This window comes from Schistocerca americana, chromosome 4 (assembly GCF_021461395.2).
Source record: "Schistocerca americana isolate TAMUIC-IGC-003095 chromosome 4, iqSchAmer2.1, whole genome shotgun sequence".
In the NCBI taxonomy this organism is placed as follows: domain Eukaryota; kingdom Metazoa; phylum Arthropoda; class Insecta; order Orthoptera; family Acrididae; genus Schistocerca; species Schistocerca americana.
Genome location: NC_060122.1, coordinates 479,417,457 through 479,436,176, shown reverse-complemented (window position 1 = coordinate 479,436,176; position 18,720 = coordinate 479,417,457). Strand labels below are relative to the sequence as shown.

The following is an 18,720-nucleotide window of genomic DNA, read 5'->3' as shown; positions in this document are numbered from 1 at the left end:
TGTCGCCACTTCTCACAATGATTTTAGAATCTCTGATGGAATGTTATCTACCCCTTCTGCCTTATTTGATCTTAAGTCGCCCAAAGCTCTTTTAAATTCTAACTCTAATGCTGGATCCTCTATCTCATCCCTGTCGACTTCTGTTTGTTCTTCAGTCACATCATCAGAAAAGTTCTCCCCATTACACAGGTCTTCAACATACTCTTTCCAGGTATCCGCTGTCTCCTCTGCATTTAACGGTAGAATTCCCATTGCACTTTTAATGTTACCGTCCATCCTTTTATTTTCACTGAAGGTTGTTTTGACTTTTCTGTATGCTGAGTCACTCTTTCTGACCATCTTTTGTTTTTCGAGTTTCATGTAGCTATTTCGCATTAGTTTCCCTACACTTCTTATTTATTTCATTCTTAAATGACTTTTATTTCTGTATTCTTGAATCTCCCTGAACATTTTTGCACTTCCTTCTTCAACTGAAGTATTTCTTCTGTCACCCATGGTCTGTTCGCTGTTGCCTTCCTTGTACCTATGTTTTTCTTCCCACCTTTGTATCCTCGACCGTACTAAACGCTAATAAGCACTTGTTACTCAGAAGGTGAACTGGTTACCTGCCAGGGATGGAAGCACCGACGTGTTTACGCGCGGGAAGTAGGGATGGTGGTTATCGCTGAAACAAAAGGTTTCCGGTTATATCTTTTTTGTTTTTCACGCCAGCTTAACCTGACGGTTACAACAGCTCAAATTAACCGGTTTTTTGAAATAATCGATGTTCAGTATTTTATTCGTATTATTGCCTTTAATAATGGTAGAGATCGAACAAGATTGAAAAATTGAGACTCACTCGGTTTCAAGACACATACATCCAAAAATTAAATTAAATAGGCAAATAAAAGAAAACTTAATCCGACCACCGTTCGCCGCTTTTCTCCGAAAGTGATAAGCAATACTACAAAATTTCGCCAGTATTCTACTACTGATTCTCATTATCTGAAACTCTGCTCAAAAATCATGTTGTAATCGAGTATCATACCACTATTTGGGAATTATGAATAATGTGTGCTAAAGGGTGAAAACTGAAGTCGAAGAAATCTACTTTTCATGCTAATTTGTTCGCTTTCAAGGACTACAGGCAGATAAAGGCAAATTATGTAGACGCAGCAAGTCTGCTAATTCTGTTTTTATTGCGTTTATATGAACGAATTGCTGTTAAGTTATTAATTTATTGCTATTATCATAATTCCTTCCTCTTCGATTATTTCATAGAAGTGACAGACAAATCTTTAATCTTTTAAAGCAAATTAAGCATTGCACTTCATTGGTACGTGAAGTAGTAAAAATTAGGGTTGATGCCATTTTGTAATTCAACAGATGATCAGCGACGAGGGCTGGAAGCTACCGTATAAGACTAGGTGGTGGCACTGTTACTAAAATAGCACTGACCGTTTTTCTCATTTTCTATAATAACGCAATATTTTGAACCAATGCATAATCGACAACTAAAAATTGTCCGTTTTTAAAAAAGATTTATTTAAAAAGAAAAAACTTTGATATTCCTTTTTTTACTCAGTTGTTAGTAAAAAACACCTATTATAACAGAGATCAAATATATACATAGAAAAATAGTGGTTAGTTGTTATTCAGAATTAAAATAACGGTATCGATTTTAATCGGTCAGTTAGTCCCACCTCTACCGAGAAGCAGGAATGTGAGGCAGTAACAGTGGACACTCCCGTACTCCTACACATGAACTGATGCTACTCGCTACACGTCCGTGTGTACGACTGAATGAAATGCCTGTTAGGCTGCTCCCGACGCTTCGCTGGCAGTGTCACTAGGACTAACTTTCACGGTGATGCTGCTATTTTGCACGACTGCGTCTGTCGTTTCGTCGTCTGCTGTTTCAGTCGCGGATGGTAATGCCGGTTCTTCGTTCGAATCTTGCCGACTGGTTTTATTATATTCTCAGGTCTATCAACCGTTATAATATCTCTTTTCGTCTAGCCATCACACATTTTTTTGGCTTGATAAACAGCTTTTCTAGCCTTCTAATGCCGTAACAGTTAAAGCTAATATCACATCATCAACAGCAAATTGACTGCGTGGTCTAGTGGTTCTGTTAATGCCAAAAGTTCCAGTTTTTTTGTCTCTACGTATCGTTAAACTTTTCTGTCCATTTGTTCACTCCAATCCGAAGTTTTCCTGTTATAGGCATAGAAGAGAAGTGAACACGAAAAGAAACTCTGCATTCACATCAATGAAGCGTTGCCTCAGTATGCATATTATTTCTCAAGTCAATATCCATTTTTCTCAACACATGCTAATCATACAGGGATAAATGAGGTTGCATCAAATAGGTTCTTTAATCGGCTTCCAACTTTGCATACCGATGCTGCGCTAAAAGGTACTATTTGTGGGAAACTTTTTAACATGAAACAGACTTTTAACTATCACAGGCGAAAGAGCATCATACCTATATTTTATTAAGCGAACTTATTAATCATGAATAAGAGACTCCATTTTCATATTATCGTATTACAAATACCATTTTATATGTTTTAAAGTACTTATTTCTATACAGCATTGTCACAGATAATAACCGTGACAACTTCCGTAGTTCATTATCTCTGCCCGTGATACAAATTGACTTTTGTAAACAAATATACTTTCTGGAACGACACACATATGTGTCGCTGTCGCTTTGAAGTGTGATTTACCTATTCGTACTGCGGCCTGACGTGCATTCATAAAGTAGGAAGTGCAATTAAAATTTCGAAATACAACTGGAGCTTATTGTTGTCTTAGTGACATACCGGGTAAGACGCGAACCCTAAGTTCTAAAGTACACATTTCCCAACTGATTTACATTTTTTGTATTTTATGTTCGTATTTCTCATTAAACTTCTCTTCAACAACAGATAAATGTAAATATTACTGTCGAAAGCTAGAAATTACAACAATAATTTATGAAAATGTGTAAGTATACAAGGATGTAGGCCTAATTCATGATTATTGTCTCATGTCGTTAGGTTTATTTTTAAAGATGTTTTCAGGTCCATAACTACCCTTATCCCAACGACTACACTCATTCCATATACTTTCATTTTTTAAAACTATAAAAGTGCGAAAGTTTCGAGCACGTCCCCTGGTTTATCGTGTAATCTGTATCAATGCATGGTTCTTTATATAACCTTCTGGCTGTTTAGCCGATTTAATCCAGATGCTTCTTTTTACAAGTCCGCACATAATAACCCATCCATTCTGATAGCTTTCAAAATAAATCTCACAGACAGAACAGTTTTTATGAGAGTTTCTTTGCTAGCCTCGAAGTTCATGTCTGTGCGACAAAAGCTGTGAAGTTTTTGAGAAGAAGATATTAACTTTTTACTGTTCATAACATCGCAGGAACTGATGTCTAATATCAAATTTCTCTACATAGTCGGTGAAGAACTTATTGTGTGAATGCGCTTTGGGGCAGATACGTGAACCCTGCTCCTCTCTGCAACGTGTCGTTTCTGCGGTGATTTGCACGCAGCTGACTTTCTTCAGTTTTGCTTGTCGGTACTGCCTTGCGCATTCCATAATCTTCTTTGTCCACGCCGTCACACATTTCTTGTTCTCATTGTCAGTAAAATTAATGATGCTGACAGCAAGTTTCCGCTCCTTGCCGCGAAATCATTTTAGTCAGTCGCTTTCCCTGTTCACACTGCAAGGTAACTACGCGGTCTATTTTGAACAGCAACGTGACTACACCTCTTTACGTGACCAGGATAATTCCCGCTGTCTGGGTTACCAGTTCCCATTGCCGAGTAACAACTCAGGTATGGTTCGTGTGTTTGTTGTTACAGCTATCATATCAAACGCTCAAATTGTTGCCCCTGAACACTGATACATCCAAACCAGCAATTCTGGACAGAGTTGAATGTGACTTACCGCTGCAGCGGTCCATGTTATATAGCATTCCACATATACAGGAGTCATTAATGTTTCTTCGTTTGCCCATAGGTAAACGTTCAGAGGTCCTAAGTCTGTCGAGCGTGCAAATCGAAAACAATCTTCAGATTTTCTGTCAAGAAGGTCCGTATTCATCTGTGAGGAATGGACAGATCATCCCTCATGTTGGCGCAAGATGGACCGCCTTATTTTCAGTGGGATGTCTTCCACTACCTCTGGCAGCATATTTGTTAGGGATAGTGGGTATTTGCGGCTATTTAGAGACCCACCAATAAAAAATGGTTCAAATGGCTCTGAGTACTATAGGACTTAACTTCTAAGGTCATCAGTCCCCTAGATTTAGAACTACTTATACCTAACTAACTTAAGGACATCACACACATCCATGCCCGAGGCAGGATTCGAACCTGCGAACGTAGCGGTCGCACGGTTCCAGACTGTAGTGTCTAGAACCGCTCGGCCACTCCGGCCGGCACCCAGCAACAGAACCGTCGAAAAGCTCGCAGACGAAGATCAACGTTTCTCTTCTCTCAGCCACCGTACTTTTTCACCTTATCAGTAATGAACATTACGAAAAATGATTTGTCCATGGTTTGTAAACAATGCGTCGTCCGCTAAGAAAATCTTGTATAGGAACGTCGCATCACTTTGCAGTTTTTTTTAGAATTAAAGATATGGGAATGTAGCTGATGCTATGAAAGAAACGATGCTCTACTTTTCATGCTTATTGAATAGGGGAGTGTGTTGCTCCTGGAAACATTATTCAGCACTTATATATGTAGAACTCTTAATATTTACAAACGTTGCACATAACACAACCTAATGTCTCACGACAACAAAAACAGGAGAAAATGACGGTCTCTAGCGCTCATTCCTTCCTATAATTGTAAGGTCAGACACTACACTGAGACACCGACTGTAACACATCATATGATCCCCGGTACACTATCCCTCAGGTACAACAGTTTCCCCTATCATTTTTTCACCTCGACCGCCCAGTGCTACAACAAGAAGTGAAAAAAAAGCGACATGCGTGCCTCTTAAAGCCAGAAACCTAAAACGGCCGCCTTGTTTACAAAATAACTACATTCATCGTTACCAACATCCTCCAGATCAAATGTCTCTGTCAGCAGCCTGTTCTTGATTATGTATTCTTTGTTCCCCAGTTCTTCCCCTTTTTCTACCCCTTTTACGTGTTCTTCTTCATCATAATGACTTCTTATTCCATACTTTTCATGGTCACCTCCCATCTTTAATTTCTCTCCTTTATTCTCCCCTGTATGTGTTGTTGTCCATCAATATTATCCTTTCCTTTAATGACCATATCTACTACCATTCTCTGCAGACCACTGTGAAGGGCGTGGCCAAGGGTATTTCTCATTGTGCTACGTATTAAAAGCCGCTGTGCACGCTTTAATTAGTGTAACCTTATCTTCACGGTGCTTGCGGGAGCTTCAGAAAAGGGGCTGTAGTAAGCTCCTAGATTCTTTACCTAATACAAGTTCTCGAAAGATTGTGAGGAAGCTTTCGCAAAATAGTCAACATCTGTCTTCAAGCATCAATCAGGAAAGGTTTTCCAACATTTCCGTGACGCTCTCCCCATATTTCTTCTCATCTCGTCCGTCTCCATGTTTTGCAGTTCCTCATCTTTTCTGTAGCAGTCTAACACTTTCTCCTGCGTTTTATAGAAGAGTAGCTCTTAACACTAATATTACATAAACATTGGTTCTTCCCATGCAGATATGCTATATAAGGTATCGATGAGTTGCTGTGCGACCTTCCTATTCTTCTTAATTTGTTATCCACTTTCATAACTTGCATGTTTATTAAATACCATTTTAAGATTTCTAAAATCCTTTTAGTCCTTAATTACGTTTCCTTCATGTCTACCTCTTTAGTATCAGAACAAATGAACAGATAGCCCATCTTTTCAAAAACTGTTTCTAAATAGCGTATCTTTAAGTCTTCTTCAAATTTCCACATCTTGCTGTTATCATTAGATTTACCTTTGGTTACTTGACTAATGGAGTGATAACGAAGTGTGTGGAAATATGACTCAACCATTTGGAAATACATTGCACGATATTTCTTTGTGTAGTCCCTCAGTGCACATCGGACGTATATCTTAAGTTTGAAAACAAAACAAAAAAATAAAAAAAAATAAAACAGTAGAACTGTATTAAACGTTTTGCTTTTATAAACTCTTCAGAGGTAACATTGCCGAGTTTCACTGAGGACTAAAGTCGTGCTATTGGTTGGTTGGTTGATCTAGGGGAGGAGACCAAACAGCGAGGTCATCGGCCCCATCGGATTAGGGAAGAATAGGAAACGAAGTCGGGCGTGCTCTTTGAAAGGAACCATCCTGGCATTTGACTGAAGCGATTTAGGAAAATCACGGGAAATCTAAATCAGGATAGTCCGACGGGGATTTGAATCGTCGTCCTCCATGAAGTACTACTATAAAAATTATTTACATAACTTACGCAACATTTTCTTACTCCACATTTGCTAATACTTGCGTTATTTTTAATATTGACATGCACTTTGAAACTCCTACACTGTTTTTCGGTCGCCTATTAGTGTCAGCGAACTCAAAATAACCGTTATGTACACAGCACAATTCCACATGACATTCTAAGTTAGTCCGAGAGAGAATAGGAAGAACACTGTTGGAATGGCCGACTTGTGAAGTGTCGACCTAAATACAGGTACAAAAGATGCGGAATGGGGACACTGGCAGTTGTTTCTTGGCAGCTGCCACTTAGCACAGGTGAACGACATCCTGGTTAAAAATAACAGCGCAGTCTGCCTGCTTAGCTAGGTGGTAACATGCTTGCCTTCCATGCACTGGGCCCGGGTTCAATCCGCGGCCGGGTCCCGAGAGTTTCTCCGTTCGAGAATTGGGTGTTGCGTTGTCCTCATCATCTTTTCATCCTCATCATCGGCCGCAAGTCGCCCAATGTAGTGCCGACTGAAATAAGACCTGCACTCGGCGGCCGAACCTTACTGGGACATCCTGACCAACAATGCCATACAATTATTTCATTTCATTCAATAACTGCGCACATTGCTCATCTCACTATTCGTTACTGTTATAAGAAGTAAATGCGTCACTGACAGCAATTCGTAACTGGGCGAATAATTCACTTTCTGTGCCTACCCGTAAAGTACTATTTATGTACTGATTTCGAAGAATTTTTTACAAGCGAATTTCTTATGGTATTTAGAAGAATTGCCAAAACGCACTTAAAATAGTGATAACATTCCGGAACTAAGTGATGTTAGCAAAACCATAAAAATGGAAAAAATTAAGCCATTGTTCTTACAGAAGATGATAATGGGTGTGTTGGAGATAATAGTTTTTGCACTAGATTACAGCAACTCGTTTTCGTGTGTAGCTTATGTAGCACGCCATACTTCCAGACAGTCCGCAGCTCGTGATCTCGCGGTAACGTTATCGCTTCCCGTGCACGGGGTCCCGGGTTCGATTCCTAGCGGGATCAGGGATGTTCACCTGCATCGAGATGACTGGGTGCTGTTGTCCGCAATCAGGTAATGCAGCTGGTATGGAATCATACTCTTAACGATCTCTAGACGTCGCGTTCATTAAAGAAGGAGCAGCACTTCAGATGGGCAAAGATAGGTTATGAAACTTCGAAAAATGTAATTCTAGATGGGTGCGCAGAGTTCTGAATTCTGTTCTCTCTGACTGTGAATCCATTGCGTCATCGCGCTCGGTCAGGTGGCAAGAGCGTAGCACACGAATGGCAAGGGACAGAGTTCGAGTCCCAGTCTAAAAAATATTTTGTCAGATACCTTCACATAGGAAAGGAGGAAAAATTAGAGTGTAACGTCCGTTATAGATTGCTCATTGGCGTCGGAGCACAAGCTCGGATTAGTGAAGGATGGATAAGGAAAACGGCCGTGTCCTTTAAAAGGAACTATCCCAGCATTTGCATTATGAAATTTAGAGAAATCACAGAAAAAATCAATTTGGATGGCCAGGGGTGAATTTGAAGCGCCGTTCTTCGAAATACGAGTCCAGTGTGCTAACCACTTTGTCGATTTTCTTTCTTAATCCACCACTATTCTTTCATAATAGGAATAACACTACAACAGAACGGAAATCATACCCCACACATTTCTGTGGTCAGTATTAAGCGACGCTTGAGGTGGCGTAAACACAAACGTCACTGGATAGCGTGTGACTAGGAACGAGTGATTTGGAGCAATGAATCACTCTATACTCTGTAGCAATCCGATGGAATCGTTTGGGTTTAGCAAATGCCTGGAGAAAGTTACCTACCATCATGTTTAGTGCCAAAAGTGAGTACGGGAGCAGTGATGTTGCGGTATGAGAGTATTTTCCGTGGTCAGAACATGAGCCCGTTACTGTACCTAAGAAAATGCCATATTCGCATAGAAATGGAGCCATTTTACAGCACTCTGCATTGCGTACAATGGAGGAACAATTCGGATACGATGACTGTTTACTTCAACACGACAGTTTGATTGGTGTTAGCTGTGAATCGCTCTGTTTCATCCATTACGCAACGATATTCTGAGTAACTAGTGCAGCTCTTTCCCACATCTCGTTCGAATCAGCACAGCGGATTAGCGACTGTGGCTGGTGCAAACAACCAGAGTGCGGCTTGTCAGTGGTTTCCCACGCTCCTTTAGGCAAATGCTGGGCTGTTCCCCAATTCGCCTCAGGAAAACGATACACAAACAGTTAAAATGCGACCACACACAGAACAAAGTTTAGACAGTGCACAAACAGGTGACGCTCACGACTTCTCTCCCGTAGACGAGATGAACGCTAAGAAGACGAAAAAATAAGAAGTACGTATCTTTAGTGCACCAAGAGCGCACATTCAGATATTCTATAAGTCTGCCTCCGAGACGTTCACAAAGATTTCAGTACAGATATTGAAAACTGAAGGGATTAGCAGTAAGCCGTCCGAATTTCATATGTAGTTTATTACAGGAAAGCATCACGAAATCCTGCAGAAACAAGTACAATCTTAAGAAATGGAGCCGCAAATTCGATTATATACTAGCAATAGTATGGCGGCAAGAAACTTCTGACAGGAAAAGAGAAAATTTAAAACAAAACAGTGTAAAAAGCATCCATTTTGAAGAGAAAAGGAGCAGTAAATCAATCAGTTGTTATAGTTAACACTTATGATTTGCCTTTTTGGAGACTTATTGCTCGTCTTACAAAGTCAAGCTACTTCAGGCACAAGAGGATCAAGATGATAGGGTACTTCAGTTCGTTGACAAAGATGAGTGGAGAATATGTTGTCCCATTCGTCTCCAGAAGAAATGTAAAGCAATCGACGTTTACTGGAGTTCGTAATTACACAGCCATGTTAACTGTGCTACCATATACCATAGTAGTATTGGTAGACACAAGAAGAACGTCAGTTGCGCGATTAAGGAGTGTAATGCTCTTCTATTGAGTATAGCTTTTCTTTCCATACCAGGAGATTACAGGCGTTTGCGGTCAGTAATTGAAATCAAAAGCAGTGTGCTTTAGGGTATGGCAACCATAGCAGTGTCCCTCAATACCAAAACACTAGCAGAGGATAAGAATAAAATTAAATTATTGGGTCTGAGAAAAGTCAGACGACTGTTCAGAGTGAAGGAGTGGTTAACAAGATGGAACCGTTAAATTGAGAGAGCGCGCGCTCGTTTCTAGATGTAGCCAACCTAATTTAAGTTCGTCGCTGTTTCTTTAAATCATTTCAGGTAGAAGGCGGTTACTGTCAACAAGACGTTAATTCTAGGAAACGAGCAAGAGAAAAGGAGAAGCCGTTGGATGATACAGTTACCTTGACAGTCTTTCAGCTTCATGAGGCGTAACCTATAAATTTAGTTGTAAGTGTAGCAGGTGTCAGACATCCGTGGATACGCACAGTACATCATAATCGTAGTTCATATGCGACAGGGAACTCCTGCACTTGTCGTCTGCTCGGTAGAAATTACTGACTCTTTGAGACATCTGCAATACCGAATTAACAAACTATATGCAAGGACGGACACCACTATTGATGGCTGGTTAAATCATGTGAGTGCTTTATAGTCCGCTTTATAGATATTGATAGAGAAGTTTCTTTGAATCCTAACGGAACCTAAGAGCACAGAGCACTGTAAAGGATAATGTAGGACAACAGCAACTATCTCGTTGGAAACTATTGGTTTAGTATCCGGATAACTTTTCAATGGCGACTCTAAGGAATAGCAATCAATATTCAACACAGCAACTTGGATTCACCTTCGTCATATAAACTATTTACATTATTATAACCTTGACTATTTATTCTCGAGAAATTACAATATAATTAATGAATAAATTAATAGAATAAGATACGTTATTTGGAAGTTATGGAATAATGGAAAGGTAGCATGTTCCCCACTCTAATGAACCAGATCACACTCGAGTTCCCATTTCAAATATCACACGATACGTAGGAAGTCAATAAGAACCAGAAACTTTGTTTAAAAACCACAGAGCCTTACCAAACTGATCCTGCCGAAGAAAGTAAGACCTTATCTTAAGTCCACCTAAGATCCAATTCACCCTACCAATTATAGGATTATTAACAAGTTAAACAGAATCCGAAGCACAATCGAAACTGATTTTTTCGCGTACGCAAAGCGCTGTCAGAGGTGAACATAAAAGTAAGTGGTGATTTGTGGTGTGGAGTCCCGTTGAGTCTAATGCTGCGGATACACTTAAGGCCACGACTTAAAACACACGACGAAGCCGTCTAGATACTTCGTCCATATTCTTCAAAAGAATTGGCATGATCAACCTAGCTATAGACACAAAAATATAGTTTTTTTCAATTAAGTTGGAAAATCCTCAGAATTTGCATCACATTAACTGCTAGTAAAAAATCCTAGAAGCAAGTGGCTGCTGCAACCGATATCTGAGGCTTCCCACTTAGCCATTAAACAACGCATTTAACATTCATTCATGTTACATCACACTACAAAGGACAGTACATAATAGAACAGTCACACTGTGTATGACCTTGAATTCCTCAGATTTTCTCAAAACGTTGATTTCACGATAAGTACACTGGAGGAAGCAATACATAGCCTGCCTTATCTTAGAAATTACGTTCTCGAAATTATAAAAATAAATCTTTCCGTACTACACAACGTATCTCTTGCAGCGCCTTCCATTGGAATTTGCTGAACATGTCTGTCAAATTCTCACGTTTACTAAATGAACCCGTGACAAAACGCGTCGCTTTTCTTTGTATCTTTTTCTACGCCCTGTATTAAACATATCTGAGAGAGAAAGAGATCTTTTCACGAAAACATTTTTTTTTATGTTTACCGTCGTTCCTCAGTTGCTTCTGTTTTTTTGCAGATGTGGTCCGTCTATACAGCTAAATAACTGGCTGCTCGTTTTGTGCCACGCCCCTTCGACCGCTTTGTTTGGGAACACAGACAAAGCAAGGAAAAAAACACACAGCGACAGTTGGGAAAACCTGATACAGTAAACGCACAATCAACACGCAGTGAACAGCGAAACTGAGGTGTTGAGTTGAAATGTGTTCGTAAAGCACCGAAAATCTGACAACCTCACGTACAGAGACCAACGAAGTACCGGGTGGTTACAATTAAACTTTCCCTATTTAACGCGTTATAACACTGAAACTATTTACTGTAAGAGTACCAAACTTGGTAGCATTAATGTCTAGAGAATATTGTCATGATTTGCATGCGTCACAGCACCACGATCCAGTTCCAACTGTGGCCACCAGGTGCCATAATCAGTCATCGTGATTCATAGTCTGACACACCTCACCAGTCGCAGTGCACTTGCTGATGTGTCAACATGAGTTTGGACAAAAGTAGCAGGGCATTGTTGGTGAAGTTGTGTTATTAAAACAACAGTAATGCATCAGCTGCACTTCGAGAATATCGGCGGCTGAAAGATTACAGAGGTCCTCTTTCTCCACCTGCTGTGCAGAGCATGATGAAGAAGTTCGAATCAAATGGAGAACTGGACGTCGCTCTGGGAAGAGGCCGACGACCGATTGCACCACAGGTGACTGATGAAATCGCTGTTGATATGGCAGACTACGCTGCGCGCAATTCCCGATCGTCAGGCAGCGCGCGTGGTGTGTCACGACAGTTGAACATCCCGTGGTCCACTGTACGGAAGATGCTTTGAACCATTCTCAAATGTTATCCGTACAAGATCTATATCGTACAGCAGCTTGCACCACAGGATGCACAACGACGTGTTGACTTTGCTCTCCACTTTCTCGCAAGGATTGAAGTTGACGAGGGATGGCCCTGGATCATCCTGTGGACAGACGAAGCTCATATTTCTCTGACGGGTGAGCTGAACACGCAGAATCGCCGAGTGTCGGGATCTTCACCCCCAGTCAGTGTGCATGAAGTTCCTCTGTACGGTGAACGTGTCACCGTATGGTGTGGCTTCACGGCTACATTCATCATTGGCCCATTCTTTTTTGAACCAAGTGGCGCTCAGGGACCCAAGACGTGCAGTGTGACTGGCCAGCGTTACTAAGATGTGCTTCGCCAGCATGTCACACGCGCCCTACAGGAGAGAGACGCATTGAAGTCAACAGTTTTCGTGCAAGTTGGGGCCCCAACGCACATCGCTCGTGAAATTTACCTCCTCCTACGAAACACGTTTGGAAACGATCGAATTATCTGCGGATCATTTCCAAATGCTTGGCTGGCACAATCACCTGATCTCTCTCCCTGTGATTTCCGGTTGTGCGGCTACCTGAAGGACACGGTTTACCAGGGGAGCATTCACATATGTGCTGATCTGAAGCGCAGCATATCAAGAGAGGTAGCCAGAATACCTACGGACATGGTTTCTTCTGCTCTGGAGAATGCAATTCTGCGCTTTTAGACTCATCTGGGCACTGATGGGCTCGATAGGGAGCACCTTCTGAAACAGTAATGGTACGGGTATGTAATGGTGCGATGTACCGTACCAGCAAATAAAAAGTGTTTCAATTGAATTGATTCTGCATTATTTATCTTCCCTATGTCCTCGACATTAATGCAGGCTAGTTTGGTCCTCGTACGGTTATTAGTTTCCGTGTTATAACGTGTTAAATAGAAAAAGATTAATCACCCGGTACAACAGCAGGGTAGCACATGAGGAGTAATAAGATAACAAATCGTAGCTAAAACCTAACAGTAATTTAACCTCACGAAACTTATACTGCAAAAAATTGTATCTCACATAACACCAACAATAGACTATAATATAGTAAGATATCTGCGTGCAACAGTCTACTAAAGAGACTGCCTACACTACGCTTATCCGTGCTTTGCTGGAGTATTGCCGTGCGGTGTGGGATGCTTACCAGGTGGGATTGAAGGAGAGCATCGAGAAAGTCCAGAGAATACCAACTCGTTTTGTATTATCACGAAATAGGGGAGAGAATGTAGCGAATATGAGAAGCGAGTTGGAGTGGCAATCATTAGAATCATTAAAACAAAGGCATTTTTCGTTGCAGCGAGATCTTTTAACGAAATTTCAGTCACCAACTTTCTCCTCTGCAGGTGTAAATGTATTACTGTCATCAAATATACATACGGAGAACTGATGATCTTAATAAAATAAGAGAAATCAGAGCTCTTACACAAAGATTTACGTGTTCTTTTTTACCACGCGCTGTTCTAGTGCAAAGGGAGAGAAATAGTCCAAAGCTGGCTCGAACAATCCTCTGCCTGGGATTTGAGTGTGAACTGCAGAATAATCATGTAGATGCAGATGAACGCCTGTATTTGTCATATAACGCAATTTCATACATATAAAACAAACACTTATTACAGGATGTTTCGCAAACAAAAAGAAGCGAGTTGCATATGGCACAAAAACAATCTCCAAAGAAATTACTAAACAACTTATCGAAAGAGGGTTTTGTTAGTTACTTCTTTCGTGGGTGAATTACGTTTCCATAGAATTCTTCTAATAAATCTCAAACTAGCTTTTACTACAACTACTTTTATGTAGGCATCGCATTTTTGAGTTCTTCCGGATGGCCACTCCTAAACATTTTACTGTTGTGACAGTTCCCTGTTACTGATAGCCAGTCGTTTAACCGACCAGTAAGTAGTCCTTCCTCTTGTTTATGAACAACACGTTAAGTTTATTGACGGTGCGGGTCAACTGCCAGTACATGCACCATGCACTGGTCCTCTGTAATTATGCCATGTACGTCGCTACGATGTTCTGACTTGGCGACTTTACTGCACAGGACAGCGTTGGTCGCAAACATTCCTACAGAAATTCCGCCAACATCCACCATATCACTTATGCACATCGTGTACAGTATCGGTCATGTAACACTCCCTTAGTGTACATCCTAGGTTAGTTTCACGTCTGACATCTTCGCCACAATGAAAACGACATATTGAGCTCTAGTTGCAAGGAAGTCCTGAGTCTAACAAAAAGCTTTTCTGATGTTCCATTAGCCCGCACATAGTTCGTTAGGCGACACTCTTTCATATAACTTCCGACGGTCAAAGAACACAGCAGGAACTAGGGTGCCGTTATCTGTTACATTCTACATTACACGGACGAATGGAGTTAGCCGAGTCTCTACAAGTGCGCTGTTTATACCTAGAGATGATTTTCGGTCTCGGAAATACGCGAGCATTAAACATTGTGAGGCAGTGTGCGGCCTGACTCTTCTAGATGGGACACGATTGAGCTGCAGGAAATTCACCATCGAGATCTTCACCAGCGACAACGCCTGGAGAGTGGACTTCCTTCAGAGAAACGGAAGCGCCGACGACAGGAAATTTCGCGAGCCACCTTCCCCGGCCACTGTGTATGTGTGAGGAGAAGCCACTGACCTTTGCTGTGTGGCGGAGTGGCGCGCAGGAGAAGGGAAGCCGCTGTGCTGAGCCTGTGGCTGCCGGGCGTCGACTGAGGACGGCAGCGGCGGAGGCGCCGTTTCAAGCGTCGGCCGAGCGCGAGCGGCGTCGCGGAGGTGTCGGGTGACTCACCGCCAGCCTGACGTAGCCCTGAATATTCTGGGACCGCCGCGTCGCGACGCGCCGCTCTGCAGGTGCATGGCTCCATCGACTTTGATCACCATTACGACACTCACACGTCGTTGCCGGCGTTTGACTCATTACGTGGGACGTTGTCACGTGGCTCAGACGTCCTGATAGCCGGTTCAAATGGCTCTGAGCACTATGGGACTTAACGTCTGAGGTCACCAGTCCGCTAGAACTTAGAACTACTTAAACCTAACTAACCTAAGGACATCACACACATCCATGAACGAGGCAGGATTCGAAACTGCGACCGTAGCGGTCGCGCGGTTTCAGACTGTAGCGCCTAGAACCGATCGGCCACCCCGGCTGGCCCTGATAGCCGGAACAAAGACCCTGTATTAAGTGAAGTCCCTGTTCCTTTATTTGCTATTATTAGTTGAGTACCCGGCGCTGCCCGAGTATGTACTTATTTCAGTCTTCTATTAGTCCATCTTCTCCTTCCGCCCTCTCTCTCTGTCCATCTCTTCCTTCTCTCCATCTCTGCCCATCTTATACGCCCCCCCCCCCCACTCTCTCTGTCAATCTGCTCCTCTCCCTCTCCCTGTCAATCTGCTGCTTCACCTATCTCCACCAATCTCCTCCTCTCCTTCTGTCCATCTGCTCCTCCCCGTCTCTGCATATGCTCCTTCCCACACTGTCCATCTCCTCCATCCATCTAATTCCATATCCTCTCCCCCCCTCCAACTGTTCATCTCTTCCTTTCCTCTCTCTATGTCTATTTCATCCTTACCCTGTCTCTTCCCATTTCATCCTCTTTCATTTCTCTGTCCATCTCCTCCTCTCCCATCCCCCCTCTATCTCCCATTCCCTGCTCTTTGTTTTTCTCGTCCTTCCTCTTATCTGTGCTGATCTCCTGCTTCCCCTTCGCTGCCTGCCCAATTTCTCCTCCCACCTTCTCTCCCCATGCTATCATGCTCACAAGAAAAGGATGCTGATGATTCTTACCCCTGCAGTATTTCTTTCCAGATTGTAACTAATATGTGTACGCTACAATATAGCAGGTCAGCAACTGGAAGCAGTTAATTCCATAAACTATCTGAGAGTGCGCATTAGGAGTGATTTAAAATGGAATGATCATATAAAGTTGATCGTCGGTAAAGCAGATGCCAGACTGAGATTGATTGGTAGAATCCTAAGGAAATGCAATCCGAAAACAAAGGAAGTAGGTTACAGTACGCTTGTTCGCCCACTGTTTGAATACTGCTCAGCAGTACCAGATAGGATTGATAGAAGAGATAGAGAAGATCCAACGGAGAGCAGCGCGCTTCGTTACAGGATCATTTAGTAATCGCGAAAGCGTTGCGGAGATGATAGATAAACTCCAGTGGAAGACTCTGCAGGAGAGACGCTCAGCAGCTCGGTACGGGCTTTTGTTGAAGTTTCGAGAACATACCTTCACCGAGGAGTCAAGCAGTATATTGGTCCCTCCTACGTATATCTCGCGAAGAGACCATGAGGATAAAATCAGAGAGATTAGAGCCCACACAGAGGCATACCGACAATCCTTCTTTCCACGAACAATACGAGACTGGAATAGAAGCGAGAAGCGATAGAGGTACTCAATGTACCCTCCGCCGCACACCGTCAGGTGGCTTGCGGAGTATGGATGTAGATGTAGATTGTTCCAGGAGTTTAGGATGAGCTTTTTTACTGTGGAAATTTTTTGGAAATTTGTGGTAAGGTCTTATGGGACCAAACTACTGAGGTAATCGGTCCCTAAGCTTACACACTATTTAATCTAACTTAAACTAACTTACGCTACGGACGACACACACTCCCATGCCCAAGGGAGGACTCGAACCTCCGACAGGGGCAGCCGCGCGGACCGTGATAAGACGTCTCGGACCGCGCGGCTACCCCGCGCGGTTAACATATTTCGCACGTGTTTCTACGCATGTTTCATGTGTATACCTAGCGAATTTCGTTCTGCAGTTTCATTTTCACAAAGCTCAATGTTTATGACGTCGCATCTCCTAACTGTCTGGTGTACAATGATATAATTTCGCAGGTACTCCCAGTTGTATATGTGGCTACTTTGTGTGTAATGTGTTGTGAATAAACTTAGTAAGGAGCAAGTAACAAATTAAAACGCCATGCATGATGCAGCAGTTTTTTACATATCTCAGTATCTGATCTAATATGTGTTAAACTATACATGTCGTACAGTCACATATTTTTGTGTATACATTTAGTGACATATCTGCATACTATCTGCGAAAATTGTTACGAATAGAATTAGTAGGAACTAAGTAATAAATTTAAATTTCTTGCATGATGCGGCAGTTTTTCATACATCTCAGTGTGTAAGACGTCATATCTCCCGTTCTTTGTGTCCTACAGTGATATAATTTTGTAGGTATATTCAGTGGAATGTGTGAATACTGTCTGCAAAATGTGTCGCGAATGCAGTTAGTAGTAAAGAAGTAATAAATTAAAACATCGTGCTTCATGCGGCAGTTGCATTGCATTAACAGCGAAAATGTAGTAATTGAAGTATGAGCCGCGCGAGGTAGCAGCACGGTCTGGGGTGTCTTGACATAGTTCGCACGGCTCCCCCCGTCGGATGTTCGAGTCCTCCCTTGAGCGTGGGTGTGTGTTGTCCTTATTGTAAGTCAGATTAAGTTCAAAAATGGCTCTGAGCACTATGGGACTCAACTTCTGAGGTCATTAGTCCCCTAGAACTTAGAACTAGTTAAACCTAACTAACCTAAGGACATCACGAACATCCATGCCCGAGGCAGGATTCGAACCTGCGACCGTAGCGGTCTTGCGGTTCCAGACTGCAGCGCCTTTAACCGCACGGCCACTTCGGCCGGCTCAGATTAAGTAGTGTGTAAGCCTAGGGACCGATGACCTCAGCAGTTTGGTCTCATAGGAACTTACCGCCACTAAAGTATGGGTAGTCGCACGTCCAAGGCTACACTGGTTTTTAAGCCCCATCCCCTCTGATAGGTACGTGGTTCTTATTCCTAAGGTGATGATTTCCCGACAGAAAGTGATACGTGTATCAAGTCTGGCTGAAATCGGTCTAGTAGTTTAGGAGGAGATGTGGAATGTACACACATTCAGACATCCATATGCGTGTATCCAGTTCCTACGTTTGAAACTGTTCTGTTATGTTCACATCTATCCAGTGCCTAAGCAACTATTCTTATAAAATCGAGCCACATTTCTTCTACAATCTCCTATCCAGAGCTAAATGTTCGAAGCTTCTTATTGAGATACGACACTATTGCCACTTTATCTGGCTTTCTCGACCCATAAATCTTGTTTTGGTTGCCGTTTGTGATAGTAATCATTGTCGCTAATGCTGTCTCACGGCTACTAATACCAGTTTCAAAGTGAACCTCATGAGAGGGGCAGGTCTGTTTGTTGCCATTAGATACGATATATTTCCATCAAATGGCTCTGAGCACAATGGGACTTAACATCTACGGTCATCAATCCCCTAGAACTTAGAACTACTTAAACATAACTGACCTAAGGACATCACACAACACCCAGTCATCACGAGGCAGAGAAAATCCCTGACCCCGCCGGGAATCGAACTCGGGCGCGGGAAGCGAGAACGCTACCGCACGACCACGAGCTGCGGACATATTTCCATCATTTCGGAACTATCTGTAGTAGGTAGTTTTCGGAGAAGGCATTAGATATTGTTTCACAGGATATCTTGAGACGACCATAACTTTT

General features: G+C 42.3%; 1 protein-coding gene across 1 annotated transcript in view; it reads right to left on the bottom strand.

Moving 5' to 3' along the window:
• Window positions 1–15,064, bottom strand: part of LOC124613004 — a 68,233-nt gene extending 53,169 nt beyond the window's left edge. The window contains exon 1 of the mRNA XM_047141557.1: window positions 14,821–15,064. Within this exon, the coding sequence (XP_046997513.1) occupies window positions 14,821–15,049 (229 nt within the window). The 5' untranslated portion in view covers window positions 15,050–15,064. The remainder of the gene's footprint in view (window positions 1–14,820) is intronic.
• Between the last annotated feature and the right edge of the window lie 3,656 nt (window positions 15,065–18,720).